Source organism: Myotis nattereri, assembly GCF_964212035.1.
Source record: "Myotis nattereri genome assembly, chromosome: 1".
Lineage (NCBI taxonomy): Eukaryota > Metazoa > Chordata > Mammalia > Chiroptera > Vespertilionidae > Myotis > Myotis nattereri.
Genome location: NC_138075.1, coordinates 72,847,857 through 72,860,914, shown reverse-complemented (window position 1 = coordinate 72,860,914; position 13,058 = coordinate 72,847,857). Strand labels below are relative to the sequence as shown.

Genomic DNA, 13,058 nt, shown 5'->3' with positions numbered 1-13,058 from the left:
TATTACACGTTCCATATCCATTTAATAATACCATCGTACCACTTTTAAATTTTATTTTCTTCTCTTAGTACTAATAGAATTCTTGCAGTTAGACCTGAAATTCTAAGCCCTTTTGACAATAGGAGAAATCTCAAGAGAGGAATTAAATGTTCCCTTTCCCTAAAGCTTCTGAAAAGCAAATATTGTGCATCATAAAACAGTCCTTGCAAATGTTATTTCTAACAAAGGATTCTTGCAAGATAACCAGACTTCAAAGACTTGCTAAAATGTCTGTAATTCTAATTGGTTATCTTACATAAGCATGTACATTGAAATGTTTTCTACAAGTCAGTTTTGAACACTTGAGTTTTTTCTCATAATCATGGCAGAAAAATGAATAAAACCTGGCTCAACTAAATTTCTTCTTTGAAGAGCATGTCTGTACCTAATTTAAATTAATACTAAGTAAATGAGATAGAGGCAGGGAAAATAACAAGGACACCATGCATTGGAGGAACTAGTTCTGTATTTCTTTAGTACAAATCTGGAGAGGAAGGCCAAAGAGGAGGCTAAATGGGCAGGCAGGTAGATCATGTGACATGAAATGGAGTTAGCACATCCTTTTGTACGTGATAAGAAGCTATCAATGAATTGTAACATGAACAAAAAGTAAATGCTTAAATACCCATGTTAGTAAGTTCAGTATAGAAGGTGGATCGGAGTGGGCCTAGGAAAGTATGTGGTAATTAGTACCTTGATCCAGCATTATGTAATTTTTCCCTTTAAAAAAAAGTCCAAACTGTGTAATTTGAAACTTTATTTTTAAAATATTCTGAAATTTGAATTTTTCAAGACTCTTAACCACCACCTACTTTTCTTCAACACATACACATTTTGTCCTAAAATTGTAGAACCTATTGCAGTACAAAACAAGAAACAATAATTCCACTAACTAAGCCAATCAAATTGCTTCTGTAAATAATCATGCTACAGCCTGGAATCATCCAAAGGAAAAATTCTTCTAATTCTCTTTAAAGATATTTATAAAGTTTATTTTTCAGAAAACCAAAGTAATTGATTCAATAACACTAACCACTCTGGCATGCAGCAACTCATCATTTAATATCGAATGTTTAATCTTTTCATGGATGTATACAGTTTATTTTCACTCCTATATAGTTTCCACAAGAAGCTTGCAGGGATAGTAAAGGTAAATAAGTATTTTGTTACAGGTACTTCAAATAGCACTACAGTACATCTTTGACAAAATTTTTTACAATATTTCAACTTTCAATATGAAACAGTTTAAAAAGGCATAGGCCAAAAAAAATATACTATCACTTAGGCACACAAAGTCTAATAATCATAACAGCACTCTTAAGGACTCTCCCTGTTTGGGCTGGGAAAGAAGTATATGAGACATTTACTTCAAATAAAATTATATTAGCAGCTTAGGAAAATCCAAAAATACACGATTTCAGACATATTAAGGGGAAAAAACATTTTGAACCTTTCTTTATTCTTAGAAAGTATGAACTAGTTATTACTTGCTTTAATGTTACAGATGTGTTCTTGAAGTTTTGCCTAAAGCAACTTCTATTAACCATCGTGCTTGCACTGGAAGAACGTACCTTAAGGAAACCTAAGAGAACTTATTCTTTAAAACATGGCTCTCCTGCACATTTGCACATCATTGGGGATTTTATCTGTACTGTTTTGTGTCTTTAAATTAAGCCCGAGTTTCTCAAAATTCATTTGTAAAACATGTAAACAGTCCAACCCCTCCCTTTCACACACAGACAATTCACCGAGTAAATTCAAAACTTACAATTGCTCATTTATTCGTTCTCAATAGAGGGCTTGTCACTGTATTTAAGTGTGCTAGAATAAATACCCACCTGTTCTTTTCACCTTAGAAAGATAATGGTTATTATTTTTTTTTTATTGCTAGGAAATGCTATTCTTAAAGATTTTATTAAAAATGATAAATATGAGGGGAAATTTGTGATTATAAATCTTTTATAGTTTAAGATGAAATATTTCCCAAATCATGACAGTACTGTTTAGAAGAATGATACCCTCAATTCTATAAGCATCTTATTCTTATACAAGAATAATTACCTTAATAATTAAAATAACAATTTACTAAGGATCAAAATAACATTATTTTGCATTAGAATCTTATGAATAAAAACCATAACTAGACCAAATCATTGATTTTTGATCAAACAGAATAGATTTAAATCATAGGATCACTCAACGAGGTATTAAAACAAAGTTTTACTGAAATGTAAAAATTAACTACTGCTGTCATTCATGAATAAGCAAATAGACAAATTACATTTATTCCTCTGAAAAGATAACATTGCATACATGTTAGCAAATGATTGTGGCACTTGGATAATATCCCTGATAAACAAACATGTTAATGTATGGAGGTGCATCCTAATCTCTCTACTGCTTTTAAATTATTTTGGGAAAGACAACAGCAGATTGGGCAAAAAGTGATTATAATCACCTGTGAAAAAGGAGGTAAAGCTACCACAGAATCCTAAGACTAAATGGCTTGGAAAAAAACAGTGAAAATAATGCTATTTTCTCATCCATTTTCGCTTTTATTGCCTTTTTATTTTTTAAACTTACAACAACAAAAATTTTGCAATGGAATTTGAGCCACAGGTGAACAAACTTGTGCTCTCATGTGAAATGTAAAATAAATGAAGTATCATGGAGCTATTTGCTGCAGCCCAAAACCAATTTTTGCCTCCGTTTTTGACTATTTCTAAAAGGAGATGGCATGTCTCAAGGAATAATTCCTTTAAAAAGCAAATGGGGCTGAATTGTTTGTACTGCATCATAGATTTACAACACTTCCAATAAAGCCAAAGATGTATTATAATAAGACAGATGCTTACTTTATGCCATCAAATCATGTTCTTCCCTCTAAAAATATGGCTGTTCCTAAAGCATTGTTTTAATTTTCTATGTATCTTACCTTACTGTGCCTGTAAAATCATTCAACCTTATGCAGGCCTTCTGATGAAAATATATTTTAAATTATACAGGCTTAGAGAACAAGATCACCAAAGAGACCGTAAGTTAGTGGCTCTGTCAGTTATATAACCAAATTTAAGACTAGTTTTTCTGTGGCTGTTCCTTAAAATGAGTGAGTTGATGTCTCTTCCAGTGAGGGGCCTGTCTGAATGTTTTGCCACAAACTGAGCATTCGAAGGGCTTCTGTCCTGCATGAATTAGATAGTGTCTCTCCAGTTTAGATGGGGATCTAAAACTTTTAGAACAAACACTGCATTGGTAAAGAAGGCCATCATTCCTCTCAGGATGTCCTGAGTAACTACAATGACTATGATGGCTCTGCTCTGATTCCAGAGGGGAATTAGAGAGATAGGGCTGCCTGCTCCTATAGTGGGCATCAAGAATGAAATCCTCTGATTCTGCCTTAACTTTTATTTCTGATATTTGATCTGACTCCAAAACCTCACATTTTTGAAAACTAGGAGTCTGGCATTGTTGGGAAGCATTATAGTTACCATTATCACCCGGAAGAGTGAAAAGTTTGCTCAAATTGTCAAATTCTACTTGGCAAAGAGATCGTCTGTAAGGAATCTTTTCAATATGAGTTAATTTATGTCTTTTTAAGTGAGCTGACTGTCTAAAAGATTTCCCACAAACATTACAACCAAAAGGCCTCTGTCCAGTATGAATTAAATAGTGTCTTTGTAGTTTGGATACAGAAGGAAATACTTTCTCACATTTGTCACAAGGACACATCTTATGTCCAGTATGCATGTTTTCGCTTGGAACTGAAAAAGCACATTGAAGCACTTTACAGTTATCAAAAAATTCCTCACCTGATGAACCACTGATAGGTATGTCCTTATTATTCACTGAATTTTCCATAATTAACATGTTTTCTGTTGTAAGGATACCTTTCAAGTTTTTCCCCATATTTTGGCTCTGGTAGTGCTTTTGCCAAGAAGATGGCAACATCAATGTTTTCTTCCTTTTATTGCCAACTGTCTTATATGTCCCATGTTTGCCAAGAGAACCCATAAATGTTCTCTGGGTTTGTTCGGGGCTCTGCTCACCAGAAATAAGATCACATTTTTTCAAGAAACTGTTTTTAAATGATTTTTTGTCAGATCTAAAATTATCTAATTTCTTACTCCCAACATGTTTAAGCTTGGCCAAGATCTTTTTAACAATAGTTTTATAGTTGAGGCTTCTTTTGAAACTGCTTGGAATTTTGCCACTTCTGGCAGGAAAACATTTGTGTCCATTGAGAATCTTCTCTGATTCAAAACATTCTTCACACTCTGGACACTGAAAAGGAACAATATAAATAGAATGGACATCAAGTTGATTATTCTCCTCGGATTCATCTATATCACCATTTTCAAAACTATCCTGCTTTGGATTTAATTTATTAGGTAGGGGGCATGACTCTGGATTCTTCTTTTTTAATGAAAGAGTCTGAAAAGTCTTATTCCTGGTATGGATTTGTTTATGCTTCAGAAGTTTGCTTTGAATCTTAAATCCTTTTTGACAGAAACAACATTGAAAAGGTCTTTCTTCTGAATGTGTGAGTTGGTGGATCTTTAAATGAGTCGACTGTCGGAAAGATTTACTGCACAGGACACATTTAAAAGGCCTCTGACCAGTATGAATAAGTGCATGCCTATCGAGTTTTGATTGTGACGGGAACATCTTGCCGCAGATTGTACATGCGTGAATATTCTTTCTCTTCTTTGCAGGGCTGTAGGTAGGATCAGACTTAGTAGAGGGGTGTAAGGCCCATCGCTCCTCCGAGGTAAAAGTAGGATACATTCCATACACTGGCTTTTCTTGCTTGGCCTCCAACAATCTTCTAACCTGTTTAACATCATTCTGGTAGGTTTCATTGTGAAGGTGTTGGTGCTTCACGAACGTCTTCAGATTTTTAAAGTGGCGTTGACAAATACTACATTTGAAAGGCAGATTATGAGTTAGTTGATGTCTCTCCAGGTGAACTAGTTGCCTAAAAGTTTTATGACACACATCACATTCAAATGGCTTCTGACCAGTATGAATGAGATAATGCCTAGCTAATTTTGATGGTGTTTCAAAGTGCTTGAAGCAAATATTGCAAATATATGGCCTGTTTCTAGGTAGCTTATTGGCTGCTACACACTGTTCAATCTTTAGCATTTTTAAATTGTTTTCAGCCATCATATTCTTCAGTGATACATTCTGATGAGCTCCATAGTATTCTTACTCTCCACAGATGTCTAAAAATAAAAAATAAAAATGTATTAATTTAAAAATTATTTATTCATATGAAAAAAATAATTATAAATTGTCCTTTGACTAAAGATATTAAGGATAAGGGGGAGATCTGGACTTTTCTTGTATTTAAAATAACCATTTTGAATGAATACTTTAGAATCATAAAACTAATTTCACACATATAGAGAAGTGATGAGTCTTTAAAAGAAATATTTAAATAACAATATAATTTCAAGCTATATTTCTAATTAAGATGATACACTGCCTGCTGGCATGGCTCAATGGTTGAACATTCACCTATGAACCAGGAGGTCATGGTTTGATTCCTGATTAGGGCATATGCCTGGTTGCAGGCTCGATCCCCAGTGTGGGGCATGCAGGAAACAGCCGATCCATGATTCTCTCTCATCACAGATGTTTCTATCTCTCCTTCTCCCTTCCTCTCTCAAATCAATAAAAATATATTTTTAAAAAGATGATACATTAAGATGAGACTAAACTGATTTGTCAATATTTAGTTGCTTTATCACTTTAAAAAATTTAAGTGTAAGAATGAAAATATAATACTAAAAATAAGATGTATTTTCATTCAATTACAGCATACTATGGACATGATTTGAGAATGGAATATTTCATTTGTCAAAGTTAGATTTCATCATTAACACTATTTACTCTCAATTACTTCTTCTTTGGACCAAAAAAAGACAACATGTCAACTGGGAGAAAATGTCCCAGAAAACCTGGGTTCTAGTCTTGGATTTGCCACTATATGATCTTAGTACCAGGAAGACGGAAATACAGATTCCTTATCTCTAAATCAGAAAAATGCCTCCTGATGCATCTGAACATGTTGAAAAACTGAAGCGATATAAATGTTAAGGTATCATTTAGCTCCAAACTGATCAAATTTTAAAACCTTATTCTTATCTACTTAATATCATTTCTAGGGTTTCTAAGATATAAAAACACTAATTAAATTTACAGTTCTTTTTATTTATCCTTTCCACTTCATTATAGAATCTCCAAAAGACAAGTTCAGAGGCAAGGAAGTCCACAAACTGGTTACATATATACCTATCTATGGCTAAAAGTAATTGAAAGTTGATTGTGATTCACTTTTTAGGCAATATAATAAAAGGATCATTTTGTTTTCAGAGTTAATATAAAGATACAACTTTTCTTCTAATATACCTCTGTAGGACACATAGAAAAGGCACTCTCACAACCATCTTACACTCTATCTTCCCTTCTTTAATGAGAAAAGCCAATTTTCTTCTCATCCTTCTTCTACTACTGCATTCTCTTTAAATAAGGGAGCCAGAGATTTACAAAACAAAAAAAAATTGTTCTAGCTCTCTCATTCTAATGTTGTATCTTCTAGTTGCGATCAGAGAGATAACAGGTTTACCAGAAACTCAGGGTTCTTTTGTCCGTTGATTTATCCAAATCCAACATATATGCTATTTGCTACTTACTGTCCTCTCCTAGAAGACACCTTAACCACAAAACCACAAACACACCCAATGTGGTTCTCTTCAGCAATCCGAATCAGAAGGGAAAAAAAAAATCATAATTCATTTGTTGAGCAAATATCTTCTAACAGTTGCTTTATCAGTGTGTTTCAAACTGCATGTCAGTATACATTAATGGATTGTAAAATCAGTTCAGTGGATTATGATCAGCATTTTTGTTTCATAAAACAGAGTAGAAAATATCAGATTGTATAACATGGTGGTTTTCAACTGGTGTGCCACAGCAGCCTGGTGTGCTGCAAAAATTTAAAAAACATGCAATATCTGACTAGTCAGAACTGACCTCTTTTCCCTTAGATTGTCAAATTAAAAAATGGCAGCAGCCAACACAACAATAATCATCCAGGGTGAATGAATCAAAATTATACCTATTTGTTTTGTAAGATTGACAAAAAAATATATTTTTTGGTGTGCTGCAGAATTTTCGTAATTAGTTTATGTGTACCATGAGATGAAAAAGGTTGAAAATCGCTGGCATAACATATAGCAAGGATAAATACTGTTTTGTGAAACTTCTGTAGGAAGAGGTAAAAAAGTTTGTGAAAGCTGTTTCTGGCATACTTCTTCACACAACACTAGACAGAGGAACCCACAACAAATCAATTACTTTATTCAAAGTGACTAAGTTATCTATTAAGTAAGATGAAGGCCTATAGCAGTGATGGCGAACCTATGTCACGCGTGTCAGAGGTGACACGCGAACTCATTTTTTTGGTTGATTTTTCTTTGTTAAATGGCATTTAAATATATAAAATAAATATCAAAAATATAAGTCTTCGTTTTACTATGGTTGCAAATATCAAAAAATTTCTATGTGACACGGCACCAGAGTTAAGTTAGGGTTTTTCAAAATAATGACACGCTGAGCTCAAAAGGTTCGCCATCACTGGTCTATAGCATGAGACAGGATTACTAGTATAAGGAAGACAACAGTGTCTGGTTTGCCAATATAATCCCAAAATAGTTATCAAAAATCTAATTAGAGGCCAAAGAAAATATCCCACAGAGGTTTATGCAAAATAAAATAAACTGATCGCAAGCCCCTTATCCTAATATATAAAAACCCTGAGTCCGTCACATCCACAACGACCAGAGGCTCAACCTAACACCCAGGCTGCGCATGCAGCAGGCTCTGGTGGGTGGGAACTTGTGGCAGTGGAGACGGGGACGGGGGAGGTGGGGCCGGCACTCACACTCACTCACAACTGCACACAGGCACAGACACGCACAGACACACACAGCGCCCACCAGCTCACAGCCTTTTCTCCCTTTCTTTCCCTCCCTCCCAGCTCACTCTCGGAGCCTCTCTCAGAATGAGGAAACAAAACAGACTGGGCCTGAAGAGGCCTGAATGGAAGGGAGGGTGGGCAGAGGGTGTAGCAGCTCCCACTGGCCCCTTCCCCTCCCAGCCAGCAAAGAGGAAGAGGGAGGCAGGGAGGCCTGGAGGACTGCTGAGAAAAACAAAGAGAGACAGAGACTGGGGGAGAGCAGTTGGGGGCAACCAGGCTGGCAGAGGAGGGCAGTTAGGGGCAATCAGGCAGACAGGCAGAGCGGTTAGGGGCGATCAGGCAGGCAGGCAGGTGAGCAGTTAGGAGCCATCGGTCCCAGATTGCGAGAGGGATGTCCGACTGCTTCCAGGCAGTCAGACATCCCCCAAGGGGTCCCTGATTGGAAAGGGTGGAGGCTGGGCTGAGGGAACCGCCCGCCCCCATGCACGAATTTTGTGCACCGGGCCACTAGTATTAATTTATAAAATACCCGGATATCCATGTAAGTAACAATCAACTGCTGGTGCTATTAATATGCATTTTCATGATGGAGTTAGAGAAATTACAGGTGAACAACCTCCCAATCCCTAATTGCTAACACAATAGCAGTTATGAGGATTAAAAGTCAGTCACGAATCTAGTGAACTACCAAGAATTTGGCAATATATTTAATTCCTGTCGATCAATCAGGTGTTAACATAGTCAACCAAGACAAATGAGCCAAACTGATCAAGCCTTTGTTCCCTTACTGCGACAGTGCAGGAGAGAAGCTAAAAGAAGTACTGCTGGCTCCCCAGTGGTCTACTAAATGGTACGACACTAGGTGAGAGTCAGGTAGATGCAGTGCACACAATCATCTTACTACAGAGACCCCAACAAAGGCTTCGTCTCTTTATGGACCTGTGGGCCAGACTAGGGAGGAAGGAAGGAGTTGAAAGGTCCTGAGTCAAAACGCAGAGAAGTGCATCAGTCAAGGCCATTCCCTCCCAATAAGGTCATCGTGGAGACACCTGGGAAGTGCCTCAGCCAAGGTCCTCACAGTGGAGTTATCTGAGCCACGATAGAATGCAGTGTCGTATGAGCATGGCTAGCTAGCAGGAGGAAAGGAGCGAGTCCCTACATGCAACTCCCTCCAGAAAACTTCAATGCACTGACCATGCACATGTGTCTGTTTCATAAAACAGAGTAGAAAATATATTTTTCCACCTCCCACCGCCTGGCCAGCCAGGCAAAGCCTTGCAATTGTATATCCTTGGATCTGAAAGATCACACAAAGGATTTTGGCCTGGAGCCTCAATTCCTGTTGTAGATTTCTCCTTCTCTTTGTATCTATGAAATATCCTTAAAAGAAAAAAAAAAAAATCCTACACTAGACCCACACACAAACTGCCATCTCTGATTATAAGAGGAATTGAGTACCTACAGCTCCTGTGCCAAAAAGAGACTACGGTTTATCATCTACCACTAGGCTAAGCCTGGATACTACTGTCACTGACCTCCACATCACATGGGAAACCACTTCGGAGGAGCCCTGTATTGTTAGCACCATGGGTGGCAGCAGTGATCTCATCCCTATTTATAAGTGACAGCTCAGGGATCCCCAGCCTCCAAGCGCAGTCCACCCCGTACTGACACGGGGTGCGTATTAATTCCACAGAGGTCCAAATCCTACTTCAACTGATTCTCTATGCTCTCAATCAATTCTTTTGGTCAAAAACAAACAAACCAACAACAACAACAAAAAACAACCCCCAAACTATGTAGTTTTTCCTATGTTAAACTGAAAATAAAAAAAATAAACTAGCAAACCTCAATCGTTCGATCTGAAAACTATCCTGACCACAGCATGATACACTCCGTTATGAGGCTGTAAACACTGATCTCAAAAACGCCAAAGTTGCTTCAAGGCCAAAAACCTGTTGGTTTTCTAAGCCTTCACTCACGCCCTTAAAACGAAGTGAGCCTTTCACAAAAGTCAATGAAAAAAGAAACGAAACACCTGAGAAACTCAGACAACTTTCACTTGGGGCATAAGCGCTGGCGACACTGACCACAGCCTTTCCCTCTTCCTACTCCCCCCCCGTCCCCCCGTACCCCCTCTGTTCCCCCCCCCACCCCCCCCCACCCCCCCCCCCCCACACACACACCCGGCCACTCTCCTTGGCCTTGAATCCTCACCTCTCCAACCCAGGGCGGGGGAACTGCACTGGACGGGGGACCCAGACATCCGGCCCTCGCCCTAATCGCCCACAACCAACAAGTACCTAGGGGTTCCGCCCAGCACGGAGATTGCAAAATCCCACACCAGGAAAGGAAGGGCAAGCAAGGGTGAGCACTGCTCCGGCCGCAGCCAGGGAAAATATGCCCTATGTGGCATGACCCGTCCCAGCGCAGGAGAAGCGTTCTCCCTGGGCCTTGCTCTCGGCGATTCCCACTCCCGCGGAGACACGGTCGGGGCGCGGGGAACAGGCAAGGAGAAGGAGCTAAGGTCGCGGCGCCCCCGTTCTGGGTCCCTGAGAACTTTGGGGGAATGGAGGCAGGCCCGACCCTCCCTGGGGCTCGCTCCACCTCACTCCCGGGCTCCGGACGCCCTCCTCACGCACCTGCAGCTGCCACGGAGCCGGCGGCCACACATGCCCGGAGCCGCGAAGGCCGCTAGCGCACGTTCACGGCACTGAGCGCAGGTCCTCAATGCCGGCGCGGCGGCGGGCAGAGCGCGCAGGCGCGCACCGGGGAGCGCCCAGGGACGTGGTCCGGCTGGAAACAGGCTCCCCGGAACCCTAGGGCCGCCGTCGCCTCGGCCGGCCCGCCAGTCTCATTGGGGAGAGGGTGCTCCGAGAGAGGTGCGCCCCCAACCCCAGCGCCTCTCACCCCGCACCTCAGTTTCGGTGGGGAAGACAACAGAGGAGTGAAGAAGGATGCATTTCCTTTTTTTAAAATATTTTTTAATTGATTTCAGAGAGGAAGGGAGAGGGAAAGAGAGAAACATCAATGATGAGAATCATTGATCAGCTGCCTCCTGCAGGCCCCCAACGAGCATGAGCCCTGACCGGAATGGAACCCAGAACCTTTCAGTCCGCAGGCCGAGCTCTATCCACTGAGCCAAACCGGCTGGGGCAAGAAGGGTGTCTTTTCCTCTCAGCCCTGAGTGTCAACTAGGGAAACCTTGTGGCCCTGACCATTGGGCTCAAGGCCCTGCTGGAAACTGGCGAGCCGCCTTGAGGGCGCTCTGGGCTGGTCCTCCCAACACAAGGCCGCTAGGGGCTCCCTGTTCTCGCTCGGTCTCGGACTCTGTACACCGTCAGGTATGCGTAGGGGCCCGAGACAGGCTTTGTGATCAGACACAACTGGGCTCCTCCATTCCCGGTTCTACCTCCGACCTGCCCGCTGCGGACCTTGTTGGCTTCTGGGCGCCTCATTCATTCCTTATACCTATTTTAGTTGTGCACCATGTACAAATCTCTGTGCCTAATGTCTTAGTATCTTCAAATTTCTCTATCAATTAGGTGAATGTGCTCAACATAATGTCTAGTGCATAGTAAGCCTCAATTAGTTGATTTATGGCTGTTTTTATATGAAATACAACAATTTTATGAAGTGATAGGATCCTATTTTAAAATGAGGAAAATGAGACCCAGACATTAAGGAACTTAACAGCACACGGCTGATACGCGATGGCAGCGGATGTGAGTACAGGAAGTCTAATAGCAGACCTGCAATTTTAATTCACAACTGCCTCCAAAATTATAGCTACATCAATATTATATGTAGACACCACTAAGGTTTAAATGTGTAGTACAGTTACAGACTAGGATGGCACATTATTACTGGGTATAATGCTTACATATCTACTGAGATTTTGAGTACAAAAGGCATTGGAAAAGAATTTATTGTAGATTTGTGCAGGTTCTGGTTCTAACTGTCTCTGATGAGGAAATGAGAATAAGTAACAAGCACATTTCTTTGACTGTAACTTTTTGCATTACTTTTAAAGGGTGACTGACAACAAAAATTGTTATTTATAATGTTAAAAGGGGAGATGTTGGGCCAATGAAAAGTAAGTCTATTTCCGTTGTGGTTACATGAGTAAATAGCTAATAGAAAACGAGCTTTTCCTTCTCATGTAGCATCCTTGGAGAAGTCATGTTTAGGAAAAGGTGAAGCCCCAACTTCCAATAGAAGCAAAGATGGAGAGAGGGAAGGGAAAGCTTTAGTTACCCTGAGTGCTAATCCTAGGGTGGGATTCTGTTTGTTCAAATAACCCTTGGAAACTTGCTCTATTCTACAGCTTCTCCTAGGAGCTCAGCCAAACCATGCAAACAATTGCATCTACCTCCAGCCACACAAATTCTTTGGAGCGATAGACAGACCATGAGAGACTATTACCTGAGGTTGGGGACTAATGGAGGGTACATTACCTGCAAAATAAATAGGCCTTTGCACCTGAATATGGAGTTGGAACACCAATGGGACATGGATAAGCTATTTTCCAAGGCCACACCTTACCTCATAATCTTCCCCACTTATCTTAACAGCTATCTCAGGAAGCTTCTGGAAAAAGGGGGAGAAATTATCATGAATAAGAGTCATCAGGAAGTTTTTATTAGGTGAGATTTGAACATGGACTTAGTAAAGGGTATAGTATGGATAAATAGAATATGTGGAGGCAGGATTGAACACTATAGATGGCAGCGGTTCTCAACCTGTGGGTCGAGAACAATGAGAATACATCCTGCATATCAAATATTTACATTATGATTCATAACAGTAGCAAAATTACAGTTATGAAGTAGCAACGAAAATAAGTTTATGGTTGGGGGTCACCACAACATGAAGAACTGTATTAAAGGGTCGCGGCATTAAGAAGGTTGAGAACCACTGCATAGGAGAGATGGTAGTAGTGGAAAGGAAAAGTAAATGAATGTCATGGCATACATTTGGGTTAGTATCTTATCTCTGCAACTTGTTAGTGCGTGTCCTTGTAAGTTATTAGCCC

General features: G+C 39.9%; 1 protein-coding gene across 1 annotated transcript; it reads right to left on the bottom strand.

Annotated features, from left to right (window-relative positions):
• Window positions 1–781: 781 nt before the first annotated feature.
• On the bottom strand, window positions 782–10,793 carry ZNF770 (zinc finger protein 770). Its single transcript, XM_081107963.1, has 2 exons — window positions 10,666–10,793; window positions 782–5,264 (listed from the first exon to the last, which is right to left on the bottom strand). The coding sequence occupies exon 2, from the start codon at window positions 5,206–5,208 to the stop codon at window positions 3,115–3,117; it is 2,094 nt and encodes a 697-aa protein (XP_080964089.1). The 5' UTR covers window positions 5,209–5,264; window positions 10,666–10,793; the 3' UTR covers window positions 782–3,114.
• Between the last annotated feature and the right edge of the window lie 2,265 nt (window positions 10,794–13,058).

What these genes read in the sequence shown, in the direction of transcription:
- ZNF770 (XM_081107963.1), bottom strand. Translation starts at nt 5,208, where the DNA reads ATGATGGCTGAAAACAATTTAAAAATGCTAAAGATTGAACAGTGTGTA.